The sequence below is a fragment of the Mytilus trossulus genome, chromosome 2 (genome assembly GCF_036588685.1).
Source record: "Mytilus trossulus isolate FHL-02 chromosome 2, PNRI_Mtr1.1.1.hap1, whole genome shotgun sequence".
Lineage (NCBI taxonomy): Eukaryota > Metazoa > Mollusca > Bivalvia > Mytilida > Mytilidae > Mytilus > Mytilus trossulus.
In genome coordinates this window covers 39,210,648-39,235,141 of record NC_086374.1, presented here as the reverse complement: position 1 = coordinate 39,235,141, position 24,494 = coordinate 39,210,648, and the positions used below count along the sequence as shown (strand labels likewise).

The following is a 24,494-nucleotide window of genomic DNA, read 5'->3' as shown; positions in this document are numbered from 1 at the left end:
ATATGCTTCCGGTGTACGTATGGGGCATTAATATACATAATTGTATAAGTAATTTGCAAAACAATGCTTGTAATTTCTTAGGCTTAAGCAAAAGAAGCAGCAACTTAGCTGCTAGAGGTGATATGGGTTTTTTATCAGGCGATGCACTACTGAAAGTTGAAGTTTTTAAACTTTGGAATCGTCTAAAATGTGACAATACTAGTAATATATGTAAAAAGGTTCATACCTGGGCGATTAGAAGAAAATCGTCATGGGATTATAGAGTTTTACAGTTAGCTCGTAAATATAGTTTGATTATAAATGTAGAAGATGAAATTAATATGAGTAATGTATGGGACTCTATACAAGTTTTTGAAAAAGAATATTGGCACCATGAAGTATGGAATGATAAAAATAATGTCAATGGTAATAAATTAAGATTTTATAGATTGTTTAAAACTTGTATTGGTACGGAGCCTTATGTAAAGGTAGTTAATAATAGATGCCACCGACGTATTTTGTCACTATTCAGAGCTGGTTCGTTACAACTTAAAGTTGAAACAGGTCGATATGCTAGACCACCAGAACCTCTACAAGACCGTTTATGTATTTTTTGTGATAGTAGCCAAATTGAAGATGAAAAACACTTTCTTTTTAATTGTTGTTTTTACTCTGATATCAGACATGAATTATATGCCAAAGCCTGTCTTTTAAATGTTGATTTTGAGAATTTATGTGATGTTGAAAAACTTCGTTATCTTATGTGTAATGAGAATATGGTTCCTCTTTTAGCTAATTCCCTTTATCATATGTTTTATCGACGAAAACATGTCATCTAGAAATTATATATGTTTTGTTATTTTTAATTTTTTTTTTAATTTACGAAATACATTTTAAATGTATCAAAGCTGTCCTTTTATGTATGTATTAGATCTTTGTTTTAATGATAGTGTCTCATAAGTCGTTTTCGGCTGGCATCCTTTTACATAAATGTTGGGTTCTTATGACTTTATGTGTATATATATATATTGATATTGTAATGGATGGTGACAGAGGGTATGTTACTGCTGAGAAATGGGAAATTGATAATTGGGAAGTTGAAATCGTCCCGTTTATGATAGATTTTCGTGTGAAGTCGTCCATCTACGTCAATATTGAGGAAAAGATCAAGGTATGAAGCAGTCCTTCTAGTATCAGTAGTATCCTTAATTTCAAGTTCACTGGGTTATATGAGATGTAAGTATTGGCTGAAGTATGGGTTGTTCAATGATAAAACATCATCAATATATCGGAAAGTAAAATTAAAGAATTTCGCAAGGTGCTTTTTCTTTTTGTCTTTTAGAAGGTTCTGAATAAATTCTGCTTCATACAGTACAACATAAGAAGTTGGTATATTGCTACTAAGGTTGGGGTGAATACAATCGTCTCGTATGTCATAGATTCTGGCACTTAAATTACCGCCTATGTCAAATTTGAGATATAAATAATGACATTATATATGACCTTTTGCAATACTAGTATGTATTGAATGGTTTCTAAAGAAGAACAGATTCTACGAAAAATGAGTTAGCTTTGAAATTCTAACATTTTTTTCAATTTACCAGAGATTATGCGACACAAAATAATGGTTGTCAAAGTACCAAACTCATTCATAATAGAACCTTCTCCAAATATTTGATATACCGTTGCTTACTTTTCATCTTAAGCGTTGTCTTATTAGCAATCATACCACATCTTTCTGATAATTGTATAAAACTGCTTGCTAACTCGCGGTTATGTATCAGTGCTATACAATGATTTAAAATACATGTATAAGTATTTTGTTTGAAAACACCATTTTACCTTGTATTTAGCAATAGCACCAGCCTGTAAATCCGATTCTATATTACCTGGATCAAGGTAAGCTATACTCATGAGAAAACCCGGTCCTGTAAAGGCCCACAGTTTCCTAAAACTGAAAGATTTCTGGAAAAAAAAACATTTTAAAAGTAAGATGATTACATTATAACTATATCTTCAGATCTCTAAAGAAAACAAACATAATGTATTGTAAATATAATCAATTAAACAACGTTTAATTCAAAAGAAATCAAATGACTTATGTGTACACGTTCTAGAAAATTATCAAAGTGTGTGTTTTAGTTGTTTTGTTTATGCTTCCATTGATTACAAAAAAAGCTTTTGATAGCATAAATAGAAATATTCTAAACTGGCTTGGCATTACAGAATTTGTTGTCGGTCCTGCTATACAGTGAATTCATACAATTACACTTAAACAGTCAATCTTATTATTATATAATTGGTTTTATACAAATAATATGCTTCCATTGATCACAATAAAGCTTACTAAGGCGTCGATAGAAATATTCTAAACGGGCTTGGTATTACAGAATGTGTGATGGGTGCTGCTATATGGTATATTTATTCATATTCGACTAAACAGTAAATTTTATTATTTCAGCATTGGTTTTAAACATAGACTCGTAATTTCATTGATATGAATGCAGCTTACAATAGCACAAAAAGAAATATTTCAAACGGGCTTGGCATTACAGAATGTTTTATGGGTGCTGATATACAGTGTAAATATATACAAATGCGATTAAGTAGGAAATTATATTATTTCAACATTGGTTTTACATTATAATGCTTCCATTGATGTAAAAAAAACATTAAAAAAAGAGCATAAATAGAACTATATGGGCTTGGCATTACAGAATTGTTGATGGGTGCTGCTATACGGTAAAATTGAGAATGGAAATGGGGAGTGTGTCAAAGAGACAACAACCCTACCATAGAAATAATAGAAAAGATAACAACAGGTCTTCAATGTAGCGTGAAATTCTCGCACCCGGAGGCGTCCTTCAGCTGGCCCCTAAACAAATATATACTAGTTCAGTGACAATGAGCGCCATACTAAACTCCAAATTGAATACAAGATACTAAATTAAAAGAATACTAGACTAACAAAGGCCAGTCTCCTGACTTGGGACAGACGCAAAAATGCAGCGGGGTTAAACATGTTTATGAGATCACAACCCTTCCGAGTCTGATGTCAGAAGATGTTACCAAAGAAAATAAATAAATGCTGATATCTTATTTTAATAGATGTCAAGATATTTCGTACTGTATGATTTCTTTTTAATGAACTTAAATCGTATATTATAGTCTTTTATAATTCTATATAAAGTGGCTCTCTATTTTATTTATTTAGTGTGCACCTAATTTAATGTTGCACAGTTAATGGTTGAGAGATGAGACTTTAAAATGAAATATAGAATTGAAAAGTGAATCATGTCAACGTACTGACTTAAAAACCTTGCGATCTAAACATAAACGTTTGGGAATATGTGAGAGTATAAGGATTTCGTCAATGCTTGTCTTAAACTACTTACATCCTTTGTTATAGGTATTTTGACCTGTCCTGGAGTTATTTCAAATCCCTTTGAAGCTTCATAATTATTTTCAGGGGTTTGCACATCCAATGAACTTATATAATTATTAGCATATATTTCGTTCACTATCGGGGTTTTATCCTCGGCTGCCATGATGAATTTTAAATTTTCCAGCTAATGCAATATCTGTAAAAAAGAAAAAAAGGATTTCAGTTTTCAACTGGTAATATTTTCCGAGCAATTTGTATTCATATTGTTTTGAACCGGTCCGTCCGTAAACCATTTTGGTTTCCTGGTGCTAGAATGGAGGATAGATATAAAATTACTTAAATAATAGGTCATAATAACTGAAATCCGAGTATTTTTTTATTCTGTAATAAAAAGCCTAAAAGAATCATTCAAAATAAATGTAAAAGGTCTTCCCATCTATTAGGGAAAAGTGGTACATTTTAGTATCAAATGAAAATCGTTGTTTTACTTAATTCACTGCAGTTATCTCACACGAAGTTAAAAGAAAGCGATAGTATGCTTGGTACATATAGATAAGAAGATGTGGTTTGATTGCCAATGAGACAACTCTCCACAAGCAACCAAATGACACAGAAATTAACATGTATATCAAAATGAGACGATAACAATACTCAATCTTTTTAATTAGGGTGAGCACATTCAAGTTAATCATTATATTTGCAAGAGTTGGTTTGCATCGATGTCAGATCTGTACCGTGGCTTGGTGTCTTTTTTATTGTTACGGATTGTGGTAAATACCCTGCAAATTCCGGTGTGTGTTTTTGTTTGTATTGATTTACTGAGTTAATCCTCTTTGAACTGATTTTCATAGTGTGTTCTAATGTTGCGCTATTACACCACTGTCCCCAGTAAGGTTAGTGTGCTCACAAAAAGTTGTCGTTGGTTCATGTTTGTCGTATTTGTTTTTAGTATTATAAATAATGCTGTTAGTTTTCTGAATTTTATTGTTTTATATTTTTCATGTCGAAGCCTTTTATAGCCGACTATACACAGGGTATTAGTGTGCCTCGTTGTTAAAGGTCTTATGGTTGCCTATGAATGCTTACATTCACTCCATATGAACGTTGGTGATAGTTGTGTCAATGGCAATATTACCACATCTCCTTATTGCAAAAATGTCAATCGATAGTTAATGGCATTTGTTTTCCAAACATTGTAATCGTTTAATTACAATTTGACGAACTTGTCAGATTTTTTTTTAAAGATTTGATTAATTCGTGTCTTCGATTTTCTTAGATCGGTTTGCTTTGTGAGTGTGGATCAGTATGAATGTACAAAACCCTCAGGGCGGCATATTCTTGGAAACCATAATATGGAACACTTTTGCAGTCTGAAATTTCAAATAGCTTAAAGTATGCATATTCAAAAGTAAACCTAGTGTATATTTATTCAATAGCAAAGATGTTTTTGTTCTGAAAAGAATGAAAATGTAGAAATATTCTCAGTCAGTCAAACAACTTACCTCCGTGTGCACATCACTTTACAGAAGGTCAGAATCCAATCTAATAATGTACTTTGGAGGTAAAAAAAAGCAACAAAATCCGACACTTTGAAAAACTTCAGTTATGATTTCTAAAAACAATCAGCGATAGCAATATAAAACAATTAAAAATTTAGTTTAAATTTAGACAACTGAATACACGTGATATCGGTTATCTAGTACACTGATTATATCACTGGTCATCATATTTGCCTAATCATCAGATCAAAGTTCCATTTGTAATAAACTTAGTTACTCTGTCGCTATCGACAAATTGAAGTTAATTCTACTTAAAACGGTCAATCAATTAACTAGTTTTCTCGTTTGAATTGTTTTTACATTGTCTTATCGGGACCTTCTATAGCTGACTATGCGGTATGGGCTTTGCTCATTGTTGAAGGCCGTACGGTTTCCTATAGTTGTTAATGTTTGTGTCATTTTGGTCTTTTGTGGATAGTTGTCTCATTGGCAATAATACCGCATCTTCTTTTTTATAGTTAAAAAAAATTATACCAAAGACAAATATGTAGACAGATTTTTTCATACCTTTCATATTCATTAAAATCAGATGGTTTCATATGCACATTAAGAATTATTTGAAGCCATTTTTTGTGTTCGTTTGTTAAATTTAAGATAACCATTAAAATTTCAGTTATACCATATATTGATTTTCATAACATTTTTAGCAATTAAGCTGTTATCTTTGATGATTTATTTCGGCTACGAATGCATATGAAAAAATACAGAGGTCATCTTTCTCTTTAGTCTACTATAACTTGATGCAGAAACAAGTATTAATAATTTTATATTCTAACTCTTTGTTTAATGCTGTTTACCGTCAAATTTAATCTAATCACTTGCAAATATTGTTAAATATTGTGACACACAAAAACGCACACATCAATATATAATATAATAATAGTAATGATAACAATAATAATATTTGGCCGCTAATAACGTCAACCCCCAACTAATGTTAACATTTTATATGGTTATATTTAATCAAAGATATAAACCCAACAATGTTAATTCAGCTACTTTTTCTTTCCCATATGCAAGATTTCTCGAAACCATGCCTTTTGACATCACAGCAATGTTGCTATCATTGTGTCTAGTGCAATAGACCACTCGTTCAACTATCTGTAAAATAAAACCCTTTCTTATTCAGTGTGGCCTTTCCAACTGCACTATACGACTCAGTCAAATATCTGTAAAATACAGAGCCTGTCTTAATCAGTGGAGAGCCGTGGTGTAGTGGTTAGTGCATCGGACTACTAACACAAAGGTTCCTGGTTCGATTCCCGTTTGGGATGAAAATTTCAGGAACCCAATTTTCGGCTCTCCCTTGACACCATTCGCAAGTATGGTCTTGAGGAAACGATGATAGTCCGTCGGACGGGGACGATAAATGGCTGGCCCGTGTTAAGAGAGAGCCACATCTCTTGCACGTTAAAGACACCCTTGTAGATTTCGAAAAAGAGTAGGCTAATGCCGCTACAAGGCAGCACTCGCACCCGCAAAGTGGAAAGGGATTAATATAAGTTGCAAAACTTGTTTCCCAATCCACTATAAATAAATATGTTTAAATTTAAATTTAATCAGTGGTGCTTATCCACCTACACAGTACCTTCGACGCTTTCAACTATCCTGTAAAATGTTGCCTGTGTTAAGTGATGCCTTTCTGTCTGTTATGTTGTAAGTGCCCGAGACCACGCAGTAAACTATCCTGGAAAAAGTAGCCTTTGTTATTTGGTGATGCCTTTCTGACCACACTATCAATTATTCTGTAAAGAATAGACTGTGCTAGTCATCGGTGCCTTTTCGTCTTCAATGTGTTTTCCAGTGCCATGTAGAGATGTGTTTCATTCCTGACGGTCTGAATACAAATGGACCTTTCTTATACAAACGTACGTGTCCGTTATGCATCCGTTGGAGATCCGGTAGACCAATTCACAAACGGACGTCTACCGGACGCCTAACGGATAAAACGGATGTGAAACGGACATTAACGGAAGGATAACGGATAAAACAGATGCCTACCGGATGTAAAACGGACAAATGCCAATTGAAATTTCTCATGATTTATTGCCTTCAATTTTTAGATGGTTTATTGCCTATAATTTTCAGAATATTTTGTTCATCCGTTTTGTCCGTTACGCTTCCGTTAGGTGTCCGTTTTATCCGGTACTCGACCGTTGGATGTACGTTCGTCGTCCGTTCTGTCCGGTACGTATCCGTTTCACGTACGTTCAATGTCCGTTGTGTGTCCGTTAGGCATTCGTTACATGTCCGTAAGTACACCAACGGACTCCCAACGAATAAATATTTTGTCAACGGATAACTTTTTTATCCGTTAGGCGTCCGTTCGAGCTATCCGGTAAGGTGTGACCGAGGCTTAACGGATGCATAACGGACACACGCCGGATATGCAACGTACGAGAAACGGACACGTACCGGACAGAACGGATGTCGAACGTACATCCAACGGACGAGTACCGCATAAAACGGACACCTAACGGAAGCGTACCGGATAAAACGGATGAACAAGATATACGGAAAAATCAAAGAGCGACAATAAAAATACATGTAAATCGCATAAATATTAAAAAAAAAATCTGTGTAACTGGTTTTGGTTTGTTCTTCAAAATTCCGTCAAAGGGCAGTGTCTGGCCTGAATAAAAACTGCTTGATTGTGAAGACGTGCCTATACTCTAAGATCGATTATGAATACTGTAAATTCAGAAATTATTGCGAGGTTTTTATTATTGCGAATAATGCGACTGAGTTTTAAACGCAATAATTAAAACTCGCATTTTGTAATATTTTAACTGAATTAAGCATGACATTTCTCAAAATCGTAAAAATTAAAATCGCATTCAAGTGTAAAATGACAAAATCGCAATAATAAATGCACGCAATAATTTCTGAATTTACAGTAATAAGAATTCATGAACTTTAAGAAATCTGACATACCAATGATTGGCATTTCTAACGCGAGATTTTCAATGGAATTTATCCATTTCAGATCCGTTCACCATCCGTTTTATCCGTTATACGTCCGGTAGAAGTCCGTTTCTCATCCGTTCAACATCCGTTTTATCCGTTAAATGTCCGGTAGAATTCTGTTGGTGAATGTATCTTCCAGACCTCCTACGGATGTATAGCCTTGGTCACACCTTACCGGATAAGACGAACGGACGCCTAATGGATGAAAATAAAAGTTGTCCGTTGACAAAATTGTTATCCGTTGGGAGTCCGTTGATGTACTAACCAACTAAAACGGATGCCTAATGCATGCATATACGGTCATGCAACGGACGAGAAACGGAGACGTACCGGACAGAACAGATGTCGAACGTACATCCAACGGTCGAGTACCGCAAAAAAACGGACACCTAACGGAAGCGTACCGGATAAAACGGATAAACAAGATATACGAAAAATAAAAGGCGACAATAATAATGCAGATTCAGATTCAATAGTTTATTAAAGTTTCACAACATACATACAAGTATAACACAATATAATATCAAGTACACAATATAAAATTTAGAATGCATGTGCCATTCTTAAAAGAACTATGAGAGACTGTTATATACAATTATAAAACAACAGAATTAAACCATAAGTTTTGTTATTTATACAAAACATAAAAGTGCAATATCAACATGCACATCCAAGGATAAAACCTGATACATGTATATAATAAAAGTAATTGATTTTTAACAGTATAAGATACTATTTCGTCGTAATAAAATATTATTGCAGGTTTATGCAACAGAACTACAAATATTTTCATTTTTGAACAAAAATATAAATTTTTCATCATCTGACAAGCTTAATAACATATCATTTTGATGAATTATATCAACAAATATGCACTGCGATATCGAATAGTTATATTTTGCAACAAATATTGTTCAGAGTATGAAAGTTTAAACAATTTATATGGTGTGTAAATCGCATTAATATTGAAAATGTTTTGTGTAACTGGTTTTGGTTTGTTCTTCAAAATGCCGCTTAAGGGCAGTGTCTGACCTGAATAACAGCTGCTTGATTGTGAAGATGTGCCCTTACTCTAAGACCCTGTTCACAGTAGCATTTTTTTTATCGATCTAATTTGAATCGATCTAAATAAAACCAGTTAGCGTTCACATTATCTTTAATCATAACGATCTCTATCGGTCTAATCTGAACCACTGCGTTCACACTACAATTAAAAACGCAATCGGTCTAACCTTTTTGCCCGTAAAACTGTAAACACTGTGTATAAATAGAGCTGATTTATCAAATTCATGTGTTGATACACTGATACACTCACTTGGGAAAAAAATGGATAAAGTTATTGTTTCTCTTGAATCACAAGTTAAAATGATACTGGTGTTATTACAGTTTCCGTTTAATTTTGAAAAAAAAAATAATGTAGCAACGAAGTTACAACACGACGCCGGAAATACTGCGGTTCATGCAAAGAAAAAAAATCAACATAAAAAAAACCCAGAGATTTCGCAAAACTAGGCTACGGCGAAGACAACATGTTTTCAGTTTGTTTTAAAGGTCTTTTAACAGAGAAATATGGGTTAAACAACGAACCTCTGAGATAGTTTTGCCGCTATACATGCGCATACGTTATTTTCGATTCAATCGTACTAGTTTAAACCAATCTATGCGTTCACATCTAAAGTAAGATCGGTATATTTTTAGATCGATTCAAACTAAACTACCTCATTTGGTGTTTTAGTTTAGACCGATTGAAGATCGATTCAATGCGTTCACATTAGCCCTTAAACCGATCTAAAGTGATTCGGTCTAGTTTAAATCGATAAAAATGTCCTAGTGTGAACGGGGTCTTAGATCGATTATGAATAATAAGAATTCACGAAACTTTAGAAATCTAATTGGCATTTCTGATGAGAAATTTTCAATTGGCATTTATCCTTTTCAGATCCGTTCATCATCCGTTGTATCCGTTAGACGTCCGTTAGAAGTCCGTTGGTGAATTAATCTGTCAGACCTCCAACGGATGTATAATACGAGTCGAGCATGCCGATGAGAGCGGACGTGAAAAATTTTGCAGGGACAATACTTCAACATCATTGAAATTGTTTTGTCAAATTGATTTCATGGATAAATATTATTATCCTTACATCGTATATTCAAGTTATGATTTGGATTATATTTTTTTGTTGAGAAAGGTTTCTGCAGATATTTTCAGGTTTGTTTGAGACATGTAGTCAGATGGGATCCATTAGTAGTTTCCATGTGGGAAACTATCAGACCAATCTATTTGATGTCTGAGGGTTTTAGCTGTTCCCCTATTGGATCGGTAGTTTCTTTCCGATATCCTTTATCATAGGATTTTCGGCTTTCCTCTACCAGGAATACAGCTGGGCATTTAGCGGTATCGGTTTGGATTCCAAGTATGTCCTCTCCGGTTTCCCGTTCGTTGTCTAGGCATTTGTGCGGCATCCGGGGTGACCTTATCCTTTATTTTGTATATAATGTTTTTATATTATGCATTTTTTATATTTTTGAGGATGAGCGAGTCGTATGCTTTATTACATTGTACTTATTGTTTTGGGGAAGGTTAACTTTCTGGTAGTAAGACCCGTCAGTCACGGCCAGGCTGGGAGACTGGATAGGCAAATGCTCACATTAAATCTGTACCGATACAGTATGTTAAATGTCTTCCTTTTTACACCATAACCCATGGTGGTGCTCCTACTAAAGGAGGAAGATACAGAACATACATACATAACGGACACGTAAAGGGTACAAAACGTAAACGAAACGGACGAGTACCGTACAAAACGGACGCCTGTCTGACGTCCAACGGACATTTCATCCGTTGGACGTCCGTTAAAAGTTTTGAACATGCTCAAAACTTTCCACCGGACAGAACGGACGTCGATGGATAAAACGTACGCTTAACGGACATGCAACGGATATGGACAGACGCATAACGGATAAGAACGGACATGCAACGGATATGGGCAGACGCCTAACGGATATGAACGGACATGAACGGATTAAAAAAAACAGTTATTCGTTAGGCGTCCGTTCGAGCTATCCGGTAAGGTGTGACCGATGCTTATAATGGACACGTAACGGATACAAAATGGAAACGAAACGGACGAGTATCGTACGAATCCGGGTCCGTTCGCGCCCATTCACGTTCGCACCCACTCATGTTCGCCCCCTTTCATTTTCGCACCCCACATGTTCGCACCCCAAGTCCGTTCGCACCCTACATGTTCGCGCCCAATTTTAATTGGTTTTGTGTTTAATAACTTTGTAATCAAGTTTTGGCAAGTAGGGTGTATTCTTAAAAGTATAATTGATTTCATTGTCTCAAAACAAATTGAGACAGCATTTTTTATGTGTTGAATAAATCTTAATCATGTTTTTGAGTGTATTGTTAAAGAAAATAAATTATTCCTTTCTAATTAAAGTGGGATTCTGTCAACGTTTTATTTTGTGTTGAATAACACTTAATCATGTTTTGTTTAGTGTATTACCTATAACTTTGTTTCAAAATGAAGTGAGATTCTGACTACGTTTTTTTGTGTGCGTTGAATGAATTTTATCATGTTTTGGTTTATATTATAGTGTATTGCCAGAGACATATATATGTGTATATATGTCTCTGGTATTGCTATATTTTATTATTTAATTGTTTCAGATCAAAGGGACCAATTATGCTGTTAAAAACAATTATCTTTTGTGTTTTTCATTTAAAATATTTAATATTTTACTCATACCAAGCTATAAATAAATTCAGTATTTACATCAAAGCAATTAAAACAAAAATCATGATTTTTCAATTATTCAACTGGAATTTGAATTAAAATTGAGCGCGAACGTGTAGAGTGCGAACGGACCTTGGGTGCGAACGTGCGAGGTGCGAACGTGTAGGGTGCGAAAGTATATTGGGCGCGAACGGACCTGATACCGTATCGTACAATCCGGACGCCTAACGGACGTTCAACGGACATTTTATCCGTTGGACGTCTGTTCAAAGTTTTGAACATGCTCAAAATAGTCAACCGGACAGAACGGACGTCGACGGATAATACGTACGCTTAACAGACATGCAACAGATATGGACGGACGTCTAACGGATAAGAACGGACGTCTAACGGATAAGAACGGACATCTAACGGATAAGAACTGACGTATAACGGACATGAACGGATTGAAAAAAAGTTATCCGTTAGGCGTCCGTTCGAGCTATCCGGTAAGGTGTGACCGAGGCTTTATATATGGACTTAACCATTTGTGTATTTGGACCATATAGGTATTTTTTGTCTAATATGCAATTAAAAACGTCTCAATATTACATAGCTAGGTGTATTCTTGATTTATGCTTAATGCTTACGGTGACATTTACCTTCACATGGAATCGTAGCTTTTCTGCATTTGCAAAACTTGATTGTGCATGATCCTTTGCAGTTGCACCTTTTGCCTTTCGAGTGAAAATCTAGCCTTCTTGTCAGCTACGTGCAGTGATACAGAGGTCTTGGGTCATTACAATGTGTCTACGGTGTTTGTAAGAAGCATATAGCGTAACATGTATGCATTACGCCACTCGTTTAATCCATGCTGCGTCGTTCGGTCACGCGTTGACTTATTTTTGATATTCAAAAACGGCGATTAGTTATACTATAAATAAACTTTGATGATTGCTGGTGACGTCCTCTACTTTAAAATCACTCGTAATACCAAATTGGTAATGACCATAGGTATAAAATGTGTTTACTATAGTTGATCTATAGTTGTGACAAGCAAGAAAACATTAACTGTGTGAAACTGCTAATTTTATTCAGATGATCTTTTTATTATAATAATGTAATAAAATTACCCTTAGTAGCAGATATTATATAAGTTTTCACAAATGTAGACTTCATAAATATTAGAATATACACCTTTTGCAGAGATATCCTATTTTAGTGTTGTTTACTTGTAAAATAGGCAATGTAGTAAAGGAATGATTATTTAACTTCGAGGTGGGAAAAAGGGGTTGGGGTTATGTATTTTTTCTAAAAAAAAATTATTCTAATCCGCAATTTAAAAAACAAAACTGTTGACAAGCAGTTGACACTTTTTTTTATTCTGAATGCAGATTCCCCATACCTTATTATATTTTAATTTCATTGATAGTGTCGAAAAAATAAATGAACTTGTATGTTCGCGCTCTCATATATATATATATACATAAGCTATCTATATTTTAATACACGTATGTTAATTCTGTCTGTATGCAAGATTGTGCCGGTTATATATCTTATGTTATTACATATATGACCCCCCTTTTATAAGTAAGTAAGTAAGTAATGACTTTATTTAAAGAGGGTGGCTCAATTAGCTTTCGCTAATCTACCTTGAGGCCATCATTAAGAACAAAAAGTACAAATATTAAAAAGCTTAGAATGTTGAATATATTATGTGCAATATTCATGCTAACTATACTGAAATTGTCTGTGGAACAAGAGAAAAATAAATTCATATATATACATAAAATAAAAAATCATTAGAATATTTGAGTGAGTTGTTGTAAATCATTGCAGTCGAGAAATGTACACATTTTTGTTTTAAAGTGTCAAGGTTTTCACAACATTTTATTTCATTTGGTAGTTTATTCCAAAGTATTGATGAGCTATATGCAAAAGATTTCTTCATTGAATTTGTGTTCGGTCGTACAACAGCTAAATTATTATTTGCAGATGACCTTAGATTTCTACTATGTATGTTAACAATTGGACAAGATAGTTCCTTTAGGGAGCTACCATTTGATTTTTATGGGGGGGGGGGCTAGGATGAAAAATTTTGTCCTGCATTTTTTTTAGTTGTAATCTCTGTCCTGCCTTTTTATTTTTCACTCTATCCGGTCTTGCTTTTTTTTTTTTAGTTTATCCTGACTTTTTTTACAATAATTGTCATCCTGCCTTTTTTTTTGCAAGTGTCTCATCCTGCCTTTTTTTTTTACTCAAAACTCCTGTCCTGCCTATTTTTTTCAAATTTCATCCTAGCCCCCCCCCCCCCCCCCCCCATAATAATCAAATGGTAGCTCCCTTAAGTAATCATGTGCTTTATCGTGTAGAAATTTATGAACAAGAATAAGTTATGATATGAAATTCTAGCCTTGAAAATCAACCATTTTAGCTCTTGAATAAATTTATACTAGGTGTTAGTATTGGTGCACCTCTATGTTTTGTTATTCAATATCAATGATCATCAATCGGTTAAAAAGCTCTTATAAGCTCATGTTCCTTGTTATTATGTATATGCAACCCCGACTTTTAAAATTCATAAACTTTACTTAATTTACTAAACTTTACTTTATGTACTATTTTTCCCCCTCTTCGTCAAAATAGCTTTGTAATAGTATTAGATAAAACGTTAGTTTGTTGTTTTGCTGAAACGTAAAACATAAAAAATCTATCGAACTTTTAGTTTCGAAATCAAAGATCTATATTTATCATTTCGACGAATTTTATTTTGTTTACATTTCGAAGAAATACACGTGGTTTCACTTTCAATTATTGTTACAAGATATTTGATTGGCCAGTAAATAAATCATTGTCCAATCAAAATTAACTTGTCAAAACAAACACAAATGCGTCAAAACCTGGAAATCCCCTTTTCCGACATTTCCAAGAACAGCTCGATCTAGGAAATATCAGACCAGTTTACCAAGGCACTTTGTAACGTAAGTTATATCCGGTGTCATGTGTGAGAACTTTTGTCAACAAGACAATGAGAACGCAGTATTATATTGCACAAAGACATGCGTCGTTGATAAAATCAAATGCATGTCAATGTCTAGGTCTCAAACATATTGCAAAATCAAAAATCTAAGAAATGTTTTGCATTTTTTTATATTTATACCCAATAAAAAATGTCACATGTACCCCAATTATCATTGCTGCTAGGTTTTTCCACAGGAAGTTTGTGAAGTGGTTTAGATTTACTCATCTCTAGATGAAAATTACTGATAAATATTAAAATTATTCATATTTTGGGGACATTTGTAAATTGTTATATCTATAGGAATTACAGATATTTCATATGTGAAGTAGATTGAGCTTGCTGAATGTCACGACCTTGTCCCAAATTTATTTAAATATTGTGTTCGCTGGTTTTGGATCAGTGCAAATAATGTGTGGTAAAGCTATGCAAAAATGAGTAGAAATTCCAAGAGGAGTAAATTGCAATCTGAAGCATATACATTTGAGATGGAGGAGTGTAAGATAACACCAAAAATAGAACGACAAACCAGTGCTGAATATGCCAGTAATATGGACACCGCACATTATGTGACACTAGACAATGTTCCTTCTAATCAAAATAATGTCGGCCATGGTGTGCTGGCACAAACATGTAAAAAGGTGGGAATATATTATTTTATTTTAGCATTCTCAAATAACATTGTTTATTTAAGTTACTTTAATGATTTTACAGGCACTAGTGTTTAGATTGAAATTGAAAATACCTTGAACAAACTGTAGAATACATTTGTATGTCGTCATGTATATGTATAATGAATGTGCATGCTCTGGTCTTGCCACTGAACATTTTCCTCATTAACATGCAGTACATGAACAGCTTGTACATGTAAATTATTAAACACTTTGAAAACTTTTACGTGCTGCATGTTTTTTTTGGAATTAGTTAAATATTCAAAATATAGTTACAACACTGAATCAATAAGATAAATTGTATTTGAAAATTCTAATTGAGCATGTTGAGTTACTGTTACAAAAGTTCACACTGATTCCTAATTGAGTTAATGTATAAAATGTCAAACAGATCCCTTATCATGCTTATTGGATTACTTATTCAACAGGTCAAACAGATCCCTTATTTGGTTTCTGATTCAACAACTAACTCACATATGCATATCTGCACATTACCATTAAGTTATTTATCAACAACTCACACAGATCTGTCATTGGGATTCTGTTACAAAGACTCACCCACAGATTTCCATTGATTCACATAGATCTTTCCTTGAATTACTGTTTCAAGTTCATTTTGATACAATTAGGGATAAGGGATGTATCAGTCATCAATACATTTAATTACTCTTTAGTCCACTCCCGAAAACTTGGACAACTTCCTGTTAGTGTCAAGTGTTGCAAAAACAAAGGTCATCAGTAATGAGCTGAGAGAGGAAAAGTTAAGAAAGTGGACTCATTGCAACCCTCTTTACATTTACAGGTTAATTTAGATTATTTAATATTTAATTTTACTGCATTTTATACATATCATGAATATTTTATACATAGATAAAGAGCTGCCGAACCAACATGTATATATAAGGAGTGATTGAGAATTATTTGATTCAAAATCAATAATACCATTGCTTGTTGTAGTATTGTCTTTGTGCACAATATTGACTTTTGTATCATGCATGTGTTTTGCATTTTGATATTTTGTTTTCAGAAGTCTCCAATGATTATGTATTGCAATATAATCTCAGGAAATAATAACTCTTAATAGCACTTTGAAAAAATATGTAATTGTCTGTTACAACAAATTGAAATCTCTTCCAATTTAATTATTATTTTTGTAACAGAATCCTAATGCATGTAATAAAGTTTTCTTTAGGGATATTAAAAAATTCAATCTAAATAGATTAAAATATTGCTTTTACTTTCTGTTTGAGGTAAAGGTGAGTTTGCTGAAAACCATTACTTTTGTTATGATATATATTTGTTTGTAGCTCCATAAACATGCTATAACTCATTTATAATGTCGATAAACATCGCCTTGTTACCATGGATAAAATAAAGTAATGTATTTACATTTTATAATATTCTGTAGGGTAATTGTATATAAATTCAAACATATCAATAATTTAGTTTATGTCAGGGTTATAAATTTGACTCAAATATATTGATATTGCAGTAAATTTTTTATTGTCATACTGAGTATTTTACATTTTCTTTTAAAAATCATTTGATTTATTGTAATAACATGAATAAATCGATAAACCTCTACCCAATGTGTTTCAAGGGATAAGTTTGTTATAAAAATCCCTTCTGATTGCTGTTTTTCAGCATTTAAGTTGACCACTTGGTTTGTTTTAGTATACCTCAATGTTGAATGAAGGGTGACCATTAATAAGTTAATTTATATGGATTGTGATAACTTACACATAAATAAATCCAAATATATTGTTCATATTTTATTTGACACATAATTGTTATACTTAAGATTAATTTGTGATGAATGTATATTTTGACCAGTCCTGAGCTTGAAAAAAAAGAGATTTCTGTTCATTTTCCTTACTTTTTGATATTTTTAGTTTGTTTTCTATTTCCCACTCTCTCTTTGTTCACATTTTTATTAGTTATATATCTAAAAGTGGGTCAACCATTGCACTCTTTATGTGAAATTATTGCTTTAAATACCCCAAATATTTATAGTTCAAATCGATTATATTTTTAAATGTTATAAATTTATTCTTATAATATGGGTACATCTTTTTTTCCAGGAAATGTTTATAGACCTTGTTAAATCTAGGTCAAGGACACAATGATAATTACACATGTCTTATCAGAGTGAATATCTTAAGATGACAACATATAAATAAACTAAAGTACAAGTCATACAAATTAAATTTTATTAGCTTATTTATATTTGTTTGATATTTATTTACTCAACACAAACTTAAAATGTACATGTGACCTCGTGCATTGACTAATTTCAGTAGCTTTAATTTTAAGATAAAGGAGAGTAGTATAAATAATCAACCAACATAAATCTTTATGGAGTTTGACATATTTTGCACCCTTTTTGTACCTATGTATCTGCAATGGTTATGAGAATAAAGATATTGTTATTAACATAAATCTTCATTAGGTTTGACATAAATACCTCATGGAGATTCTTTCAAAACTAATTGGACGGTTTTGGATTACATGCTTTTGATGGTCCTTTCAATTTTGTTGACACTTTTGTCTGTTGGTCTCTCTTCACTTCACTTCTAAACACTCTTATCAAAGTGAAGTTATTGTTTAATTCAAATGGTCCTTTGAAAAAATATGATTGCAAATTTATTAGCTACAACTCAAATGAATAAAATTGAGAAGCCTTTTTCAAGTTTTTTCGTGATGAAAAAGGTAGATACCTGTATACTATAAACTCTAACTGGAACTGTGATACATGAAAAGATAATTGACAGTTTAAAGATATTCCTAAAGGTACTATACTGTGTCAAACTTGTTCCTGTCTTGTTAGAAAGCATAGTAAATGGCAAATTTCAGTGTAAATTGTTTCAAATTTATTCTGTTGAGGTGTTTAATATATATATAGCTGACTATACACACTATGGGTTATTCTCATTGATGCAGGCCATTTTCAAATTTTGGATTTTATACATCTTTTGAACTGCTGAACTTAGAAGAAGTATTCCATAAACAAAAAAAACAGGTTGCTTTTGCTTTATCATCCTGTTTTATTCATTTTCTTAGTGCATTTGTTGATAGTTATAAAACATGTTTTGAAGTCCAATTTTGCAGAAGGTGTGACTATGTATTATATATCAATTCTATTTATTTCAGCAAATCTGTTCCGGTATGTCCCTTTGGGCCAAGACCCAACTACTACCTCCAGAATACCTGAAACAAATAGAGACAATCTATGCCACAAAGTTTCCCATAGAGGTCCGTCATTATTTTGCAGAGTGGATAGAAGAGCAGCCATGGTAAGCTTATTTCTCTGATTCACGGTTACTTATAAGACCAGTAATACATGATGAGACCAAAAAAATAAAATCCATTGCACGTTTATTATTTTACTATTTGTATAATTTGTTTGATAATTAACATCAATTTTTTTTATCCAATATGTTAAAACTGAATTTAACAAATTGTATCACCTTATCCATACATAAGAATGCTACTATGCCATAAGCACAGTAAAATGACACCTGCGGCATATTATATATTTTAAAAGTCTTCAGAGAAGTCTGGTAGTAAAAAAAGCGAAAAAGGCTGTACACATTTAACTCTCAGTTTGAAGCAATTGTAGTTATCCACTTTTGTGTTTCAATTTCTTTGCAAAAGTGCTTTAAAGTAGTTATTGCTTGTGAAGGGACTTCTGCATAATACACATGTACTTTTCAAAGGACAGTTTATTTCAAAATTATAACAATGATGGCACCACAATTACTTAAATAAATATGATGCAGAGATTTCAGATTTAAGTTATAAAGACCCCACAGAAATTTGTTTTTGATTCAATTTCAACTACAATGTATTATAATTGAAAGACTTGATTTTATCTTAGGTTTCTACTGGATGAAAACAATTCTGAAAATTGTCAGTTTGTTGCCAAGAGAGCAGTTATTTCATCAGATCAATGGGAGTCAGTTTTGTTTTGTTTTTGTTTTTAATTTTGTTCACATTTCATATTTATACCTCATCATTCATTATATTATTGTTGTTTATTTGTCAAGTTATTTCAAATGTTTTATTATTCTGTTACTTTTTATTCAAATTAAGAATTGGTGTCTTGTGCTTTGGACCTTTATTCACTTTTAAGCTTTGGAAGTTAACCAAATTGTTTTTATACGACCGCAAAATTTGAAATTTTTTTCGTCGTATATTGCTATCACGTTGGCGTCGTCGTCTGTGTCGTCGTCGTCGTCGTCCGAATACTTTTAGTTTTCGCACTCTAACTTAAGTAAAAGTGAATAGAAATCTTTGAAATTTTAACACAAGGTGTATGACCACAAAATGAAGGTTGGTATTGATTTTGGGAATTTTGGTCCCAACATTTTAGGAATTAGGGGCCAAAAAGTGCCCAAATAAGCATTTTCTGGTTTTTCGCACTATAACTTTAGTTTAAGTAAATAGAAATCAATGAAATTTAAACACAAGGTTTATGACCATAAAAGGAAGGTTGGTATTGATTTTGGGAGTTATGGTCCCAACAGAATAAGGGGCCCAAAGGGTCCAAAATTAAACTTTGTTTGATTTCATCAAAATTGAATAATTGGGGTTCTTTGATATGCCGAATGCTAACTGTGTATGTAGATTCTTAACTTTTGGTCCCGTTTTCTTATTGGTCTACATTAAGGTCCAAAGGGTCCAAAATTAAACTTAGTTTGATTTTGACAAAAAATGAATTGGTTGGGTTCTTTGATATGCTGAATCTAAAAATGTACTTAGATTCTTGATTTTTGGCCCAGTTTTCAAGTTGGTCCGAATCGGAATCCAAAATTAAACTTTGTTTGATTTCATCAAAAATTGAATAAATGGGGTTCTTTGATATGCCAAATCTAACTGTGTATGTAGATTCTTCATTTTTGGTCATGTTTTCAAATTGGTCTACATTAAAGTCCAAAGGGTGCAAAATTAAACTTAGTTTGATTTTAACAAAAATTGAAATCTTGGGGTTCTTTGATATGCTGAATCCAAACATGTACTTAGATTTTTGATTATGGGCCCAGTTTTCAAGTTGGTCCAAATCAGGATCTAAAATTATTATATTAAGTATTGTGCAATAGCAAGTCTTTTCAATTGCAAAGTATTGCACAATGGCAAGAAATATCTAATTGCACAATATTGTGAAATAGCAAATTTTTTTTTGAATTAGAGTTATCTTTCTTTGTCCAGAATAGTAAGCAAGAAATATCTAATTGCAAAATATTGTGCAATAGCAAGATTTTTTTTTAATTGGAGTTATCTTTCTTTGTCCAGAATCAACTTAAATCAACAATGTATGTTCACTTTTTACTACCAACTGATAAATTAAAATAATCTTTATCATTCAGTCATAACAAGCATTTTTTTTTACGTCTTAATATTTTATGATGTATTTAAATGAGTAGTTATTGTTGCAAACTCCATTTGAAATTTTAATTTAGATTAGTTTTGGAATAAGGGAAAGGGGGATGTGATTAAAAAAATTGGGTTCAATTTTTCTCATTTGAAATTTCATAAATAAAAAGAAAATTTCTTCAAACATTTTTTTGAGAGGATTAATATTCAACAGCATAGTGAATTGCTCTACCAGAAAACAAAAATTTTAAGTTCATTAGAACACATTCATTCTGTGTCAGAAACCTATGCTGTGTCAACTATTTAATCACAATCCAAATTTAGAGCTGAATCCAGCTTGAATGTTGTGTCCATACTTGCCCCAACTGTTCAGGGTTCAACCTCTGCGGTCGTATAAAGCTACGCCCTGCGGAGCATCTGGTTAGGATTTTGTAGTTCACTTATCACATTCAAGTTTATTATTTTGGTAAATGTAGTTAGCAATGAGATACGGTAACATCAATTTAAAACATTCGTTCAAAAGTTTAATATATCATTAATTCTATGCCACATATGGATTTTAACCAAGTTTTGCCTTTCACTGAACATTGAAATGTGATAGTTTAGGATGGGCATGTAGTCCTACTGAGTACTGACACACAGTTTTGTTTTTATCTACCTTTCTGAACATAATGCTATCAAATAAAATACCACTGGTATCAACCTAGATAGAACCTGATATTCTCTGATTAACCAGGTATGTGTTCACAGGTTTATAATTTGATAAAGCTTTAAGCTTTATAAATTATTCACCGTCATTTGGAAATTATATATATTTATTTTGTGTGTTCACATATCAATGTACAAGTATGCTGTTTCAGTGTAAGCTATTCTTTTTTAATACTTATTTAAGTCACAAATATCAATTAGTGTCACTAACTTTGATATAAGTTTTGATATATTTATAGGAGTCAGGTAGATGAAACCAACAGCCAGCATGAACAGTATGCTGTTACACTTCTTGTCAGCCTGTTACAACTCATACAACAGAAGTCAGATGAACTTCCTACAACAGGAGATTATTTCTTACTAAAGTTACGTTTCCAAAATGTGATAGACCAATTACGAGTATGTATTACATAGACTTTTTTTACTGAGTTTGCAATTAGCATTACTGTTACAGTTTATAAAAATAATAAGATGTGGTATGATTGCCAATGAGACAACTCTCCACCAAAGTCTAGATGACGTAGAAGTTAACTTCACATTTGTAGGTCATTGTACAGCCTTGAATAATTATCAAAACCTAGACTGCATAGCAATCTATAAAAGTCTCTTAAATGACTAATGTAAAACAATTTTAAGCAGAAAATTAATGACCTGATTTATGTACAAAACAAACAAAAAAATATTAAATACAGCAACAAGCATTAACCACTGAATTTCAAAATCAATAAGCAATATGTGGAGGAGAGAAGTATTTGTTAAATATTACAAATTTGAAAAAATGCAATCTTTACAGATTCATTTCGTGATACAAAGAACTAAGGTCTTAATGATAATTTGTATACGTTATCTTTTTTGTAATGTCTTCTGTTTCTAAAGATATTGTTTGAAACACTTTAATAGTGAACATCAGTGTTAAGGTAACAGACAGACAAAACATTTCCTGGCTAGATTTAAAAGTTTAGATATAATTGAAACAGCTTCATGACACTGATTTGGATGATATATCTCGTGCTCAAAAACTATACTGTTTTATTTTGTAGGAAACATATGAGCCTTCACCATTAGCATTTGTTAAAACTGTAAAGAGTTGTCTGACCTTAGAAGAATCTCTGGTAAACCAGGCAGAGAATGTAAGTTTATCATTAATTAGTGACTTGTTGTTCAAGTAAAAGTTTGATTTTTGCTTCTGTTTATACACTTTTATGGCTTTACATGTAATTGTTATTGTATGATATTCAAGCTTTTCGTTTATAAAGACCTGCATCTCACACTTTTTGGAAATTGGTGTTGTTATTTCTAGTTTAATTCTTGAACAATAATTGTTGTTCAGTCATAAACTTATAATAGTACAATCCAGCACTAACAATGAATGTTGTACAGTCATACTCTTACAAAAAAAGTTGTACAGTCATACACTTACAATAAAAGTTGTACAGTCATACACTTACAATAAAAGTTGTACAGTCTTACCCTTACAATAAAAGTTGTACAGTCTTACCCTTACAATAAAAGTTGTACAGTCATACACTAACAATAAATGTTGTACAGTCATACACTTACAATAAATGTATTACAGTCATACACTTACAATAAAAGTTGTACAATCAAGCACTAACAATGAAAGTTGTACAGCCATACAGTTACAATAAAAGTCGTACAGTCATACACTAACAATAAATGTTGTACAGTCATACACTTACAATAAATGTATTACAGTCATACACTTACAATAAAAGTTGTACAATCAAGCACTAACAATGAAAGTTGTACAGCCATACCCTTACAATAAAAGTTGTACAGTCATACACTAACAATAAATGTTGTACAGTCATACACTTACAATAAATGTATTACAGTCATACACTTACAATAAAAGTTGTACAATCAAGCACTAACAATGAAAGTTGTACAGCCATACACTAACAATAAAAGTTGTACAGTCATACACTAACAATAAATGTTGTACAGTCATACACTTACAATAAATGTTTTACAGTCATACACTCACAATAAATGTTGTACAGTCATACACTTATAATAAATGTTGTACAGTTATACACTTATATTAAATGTTGTACAGTCATACACTTATAATAAATTTTGTACAGTAATACACTTATATTAAATGATGTACAGTCAAACACTTATAATAAATTTTGTTTAGTCATACAAAAATGTAATAAATATATCTAAATGTTATTCAGTTATACCCTTGAAAAAATAAATGTTATACCGTCATACACCTATGATAATACTATATGATGTGTTTTTCCTCTTTTTGTGAAATTCCTGAAGTCCAAGAAATTAAGAAAACTTTAATCTAAAGCTGTCACATTATACAAGGACCTTCTAAAAATAGACATATTCAATCAATATTGTGAAAAAAGTCAACAATTTTCATCAACTCTACCTATTTGTAAAAAAAGAAACACTACAGTTAAACATAAGAGTAAATACAAATAATATGATGTCATCTTGTGTATTTAAAATTGAAACTTGATTTAATTTAAGATAATTGATTTTATATAAATAAACTGTCACTGGACAAGATTCTGACTATTGTCTCCCCCATTAAAATGCATTGATTTTTGTTTTGTAGTAAAGCTAAGTTATGTTATTTAATTGTGAATAGATCAACAGTCATTGAAAGAGTGTTAAGCCATATAGCAATGGCTACCCCAGTGAACATCATCAAGTGGCCAATTATGATATGGAAAATTAAATAAAATTATTTTTTGAAGATATGCTGAATAGTTTTTTTCTTTTGTGAAGGCTTGTCAAACATAACATTTTGCTCTAAGTAGCATCTGTGACTGTGTGCTGTTTAAATTATAAAAATGGTGCATAATATATCTTTAGCTCTCTATGTATAATATTTTAAATGAACATATTTTGATTTTATAGCCTTCACTAGTTATAGAAGATCCAACAGTGCAACAACTGGCAACTAACAAACAGATATCTAAAGACATAGACACCCTCCAGACATGGACTTCAGTAAGTAATAGTTTAAATAACCGTAAACTGAAGATAAAGACAGATGTCCTGATCAGGAGAGCAAGAAAAAAACCCAGGAAGAATCATCCATACATTATAATCGAACGAACACTT

General features: G+C 32.3%; 2 protein-coding genes across 5 annotated transcripts in view; one reads left to right on the top strand and one right to left on the bottom strand.

Moving 5' to 3' along the window:
* Positions 1-15,959, bottom strand: part of LOC134707180 (natural resistance-associated macrophage protein 2-like) — a 40,730-nt gene extending 24,771 nt beyond the window's left edge. Inside the window, exons 1-3 of one of the 2 annotated variants that reach the window (XM_063566742.1) lie at positions 15,861-15,959; positions 3,375-3,560; positions 1,822-1,944 (exon numbers count right to left, since the gene is read on the bottom strand). In XM_063566742.1, the coding sequence (XP_063422812.1) occupies positions 1,822-1,944; positions 3,375-3,527 (276 nt within the window). In that variant the 5' untranslated portion in view covers positions 3,528-3,560; positions 15,861-15,959. Of the gene's footprint in view, positions 1-1,821; positions 1,945-3,374; positions 3,561-4,866; positions 5,063-15,860 lie in introns of those variants that run through there. The other variant, XM_063566741.1, reaches the window with a different exon arrangement.
* Positions 14,471-24,494, top strand: part of LOC134707179 (signal transducer and activator of transcription 5B-like) — a 56,648-nt gene continuing 46,624 nt past the window's right edge. Inside the window, exons 1-5 of one of the 3 annotated variants that reach the window (XM_063566740.1) lie at positions 14,471-14,593; positions 18,453-18,595; positions 21,623-21,782; positions 22,424-22,513; positions 24,288-24,380. In XM_063566740.1, coding sequence (XP_063422810.1) covers positions 18,468-18,595; positions 21,623-21,782; positions 22,424-22,513; positions 24,288-24,380 — 471 coding nt within the window. In that variant the 5' untranslated portion in view covers positions 14,471-14,593; positions 18,453-18,467. Of the gene's footprint in view, positions 14,594-14,826; positions 15,273-18,452; positions 18,596-21,622; positions 21,783-22,423; positions 22,514-24,287; positions 24,381-24,494 lie in introns of those variants that run through there. The other 2 variants (XM_063566738.1, XM_063566739.1) reach the window with 2 other exon arrangements.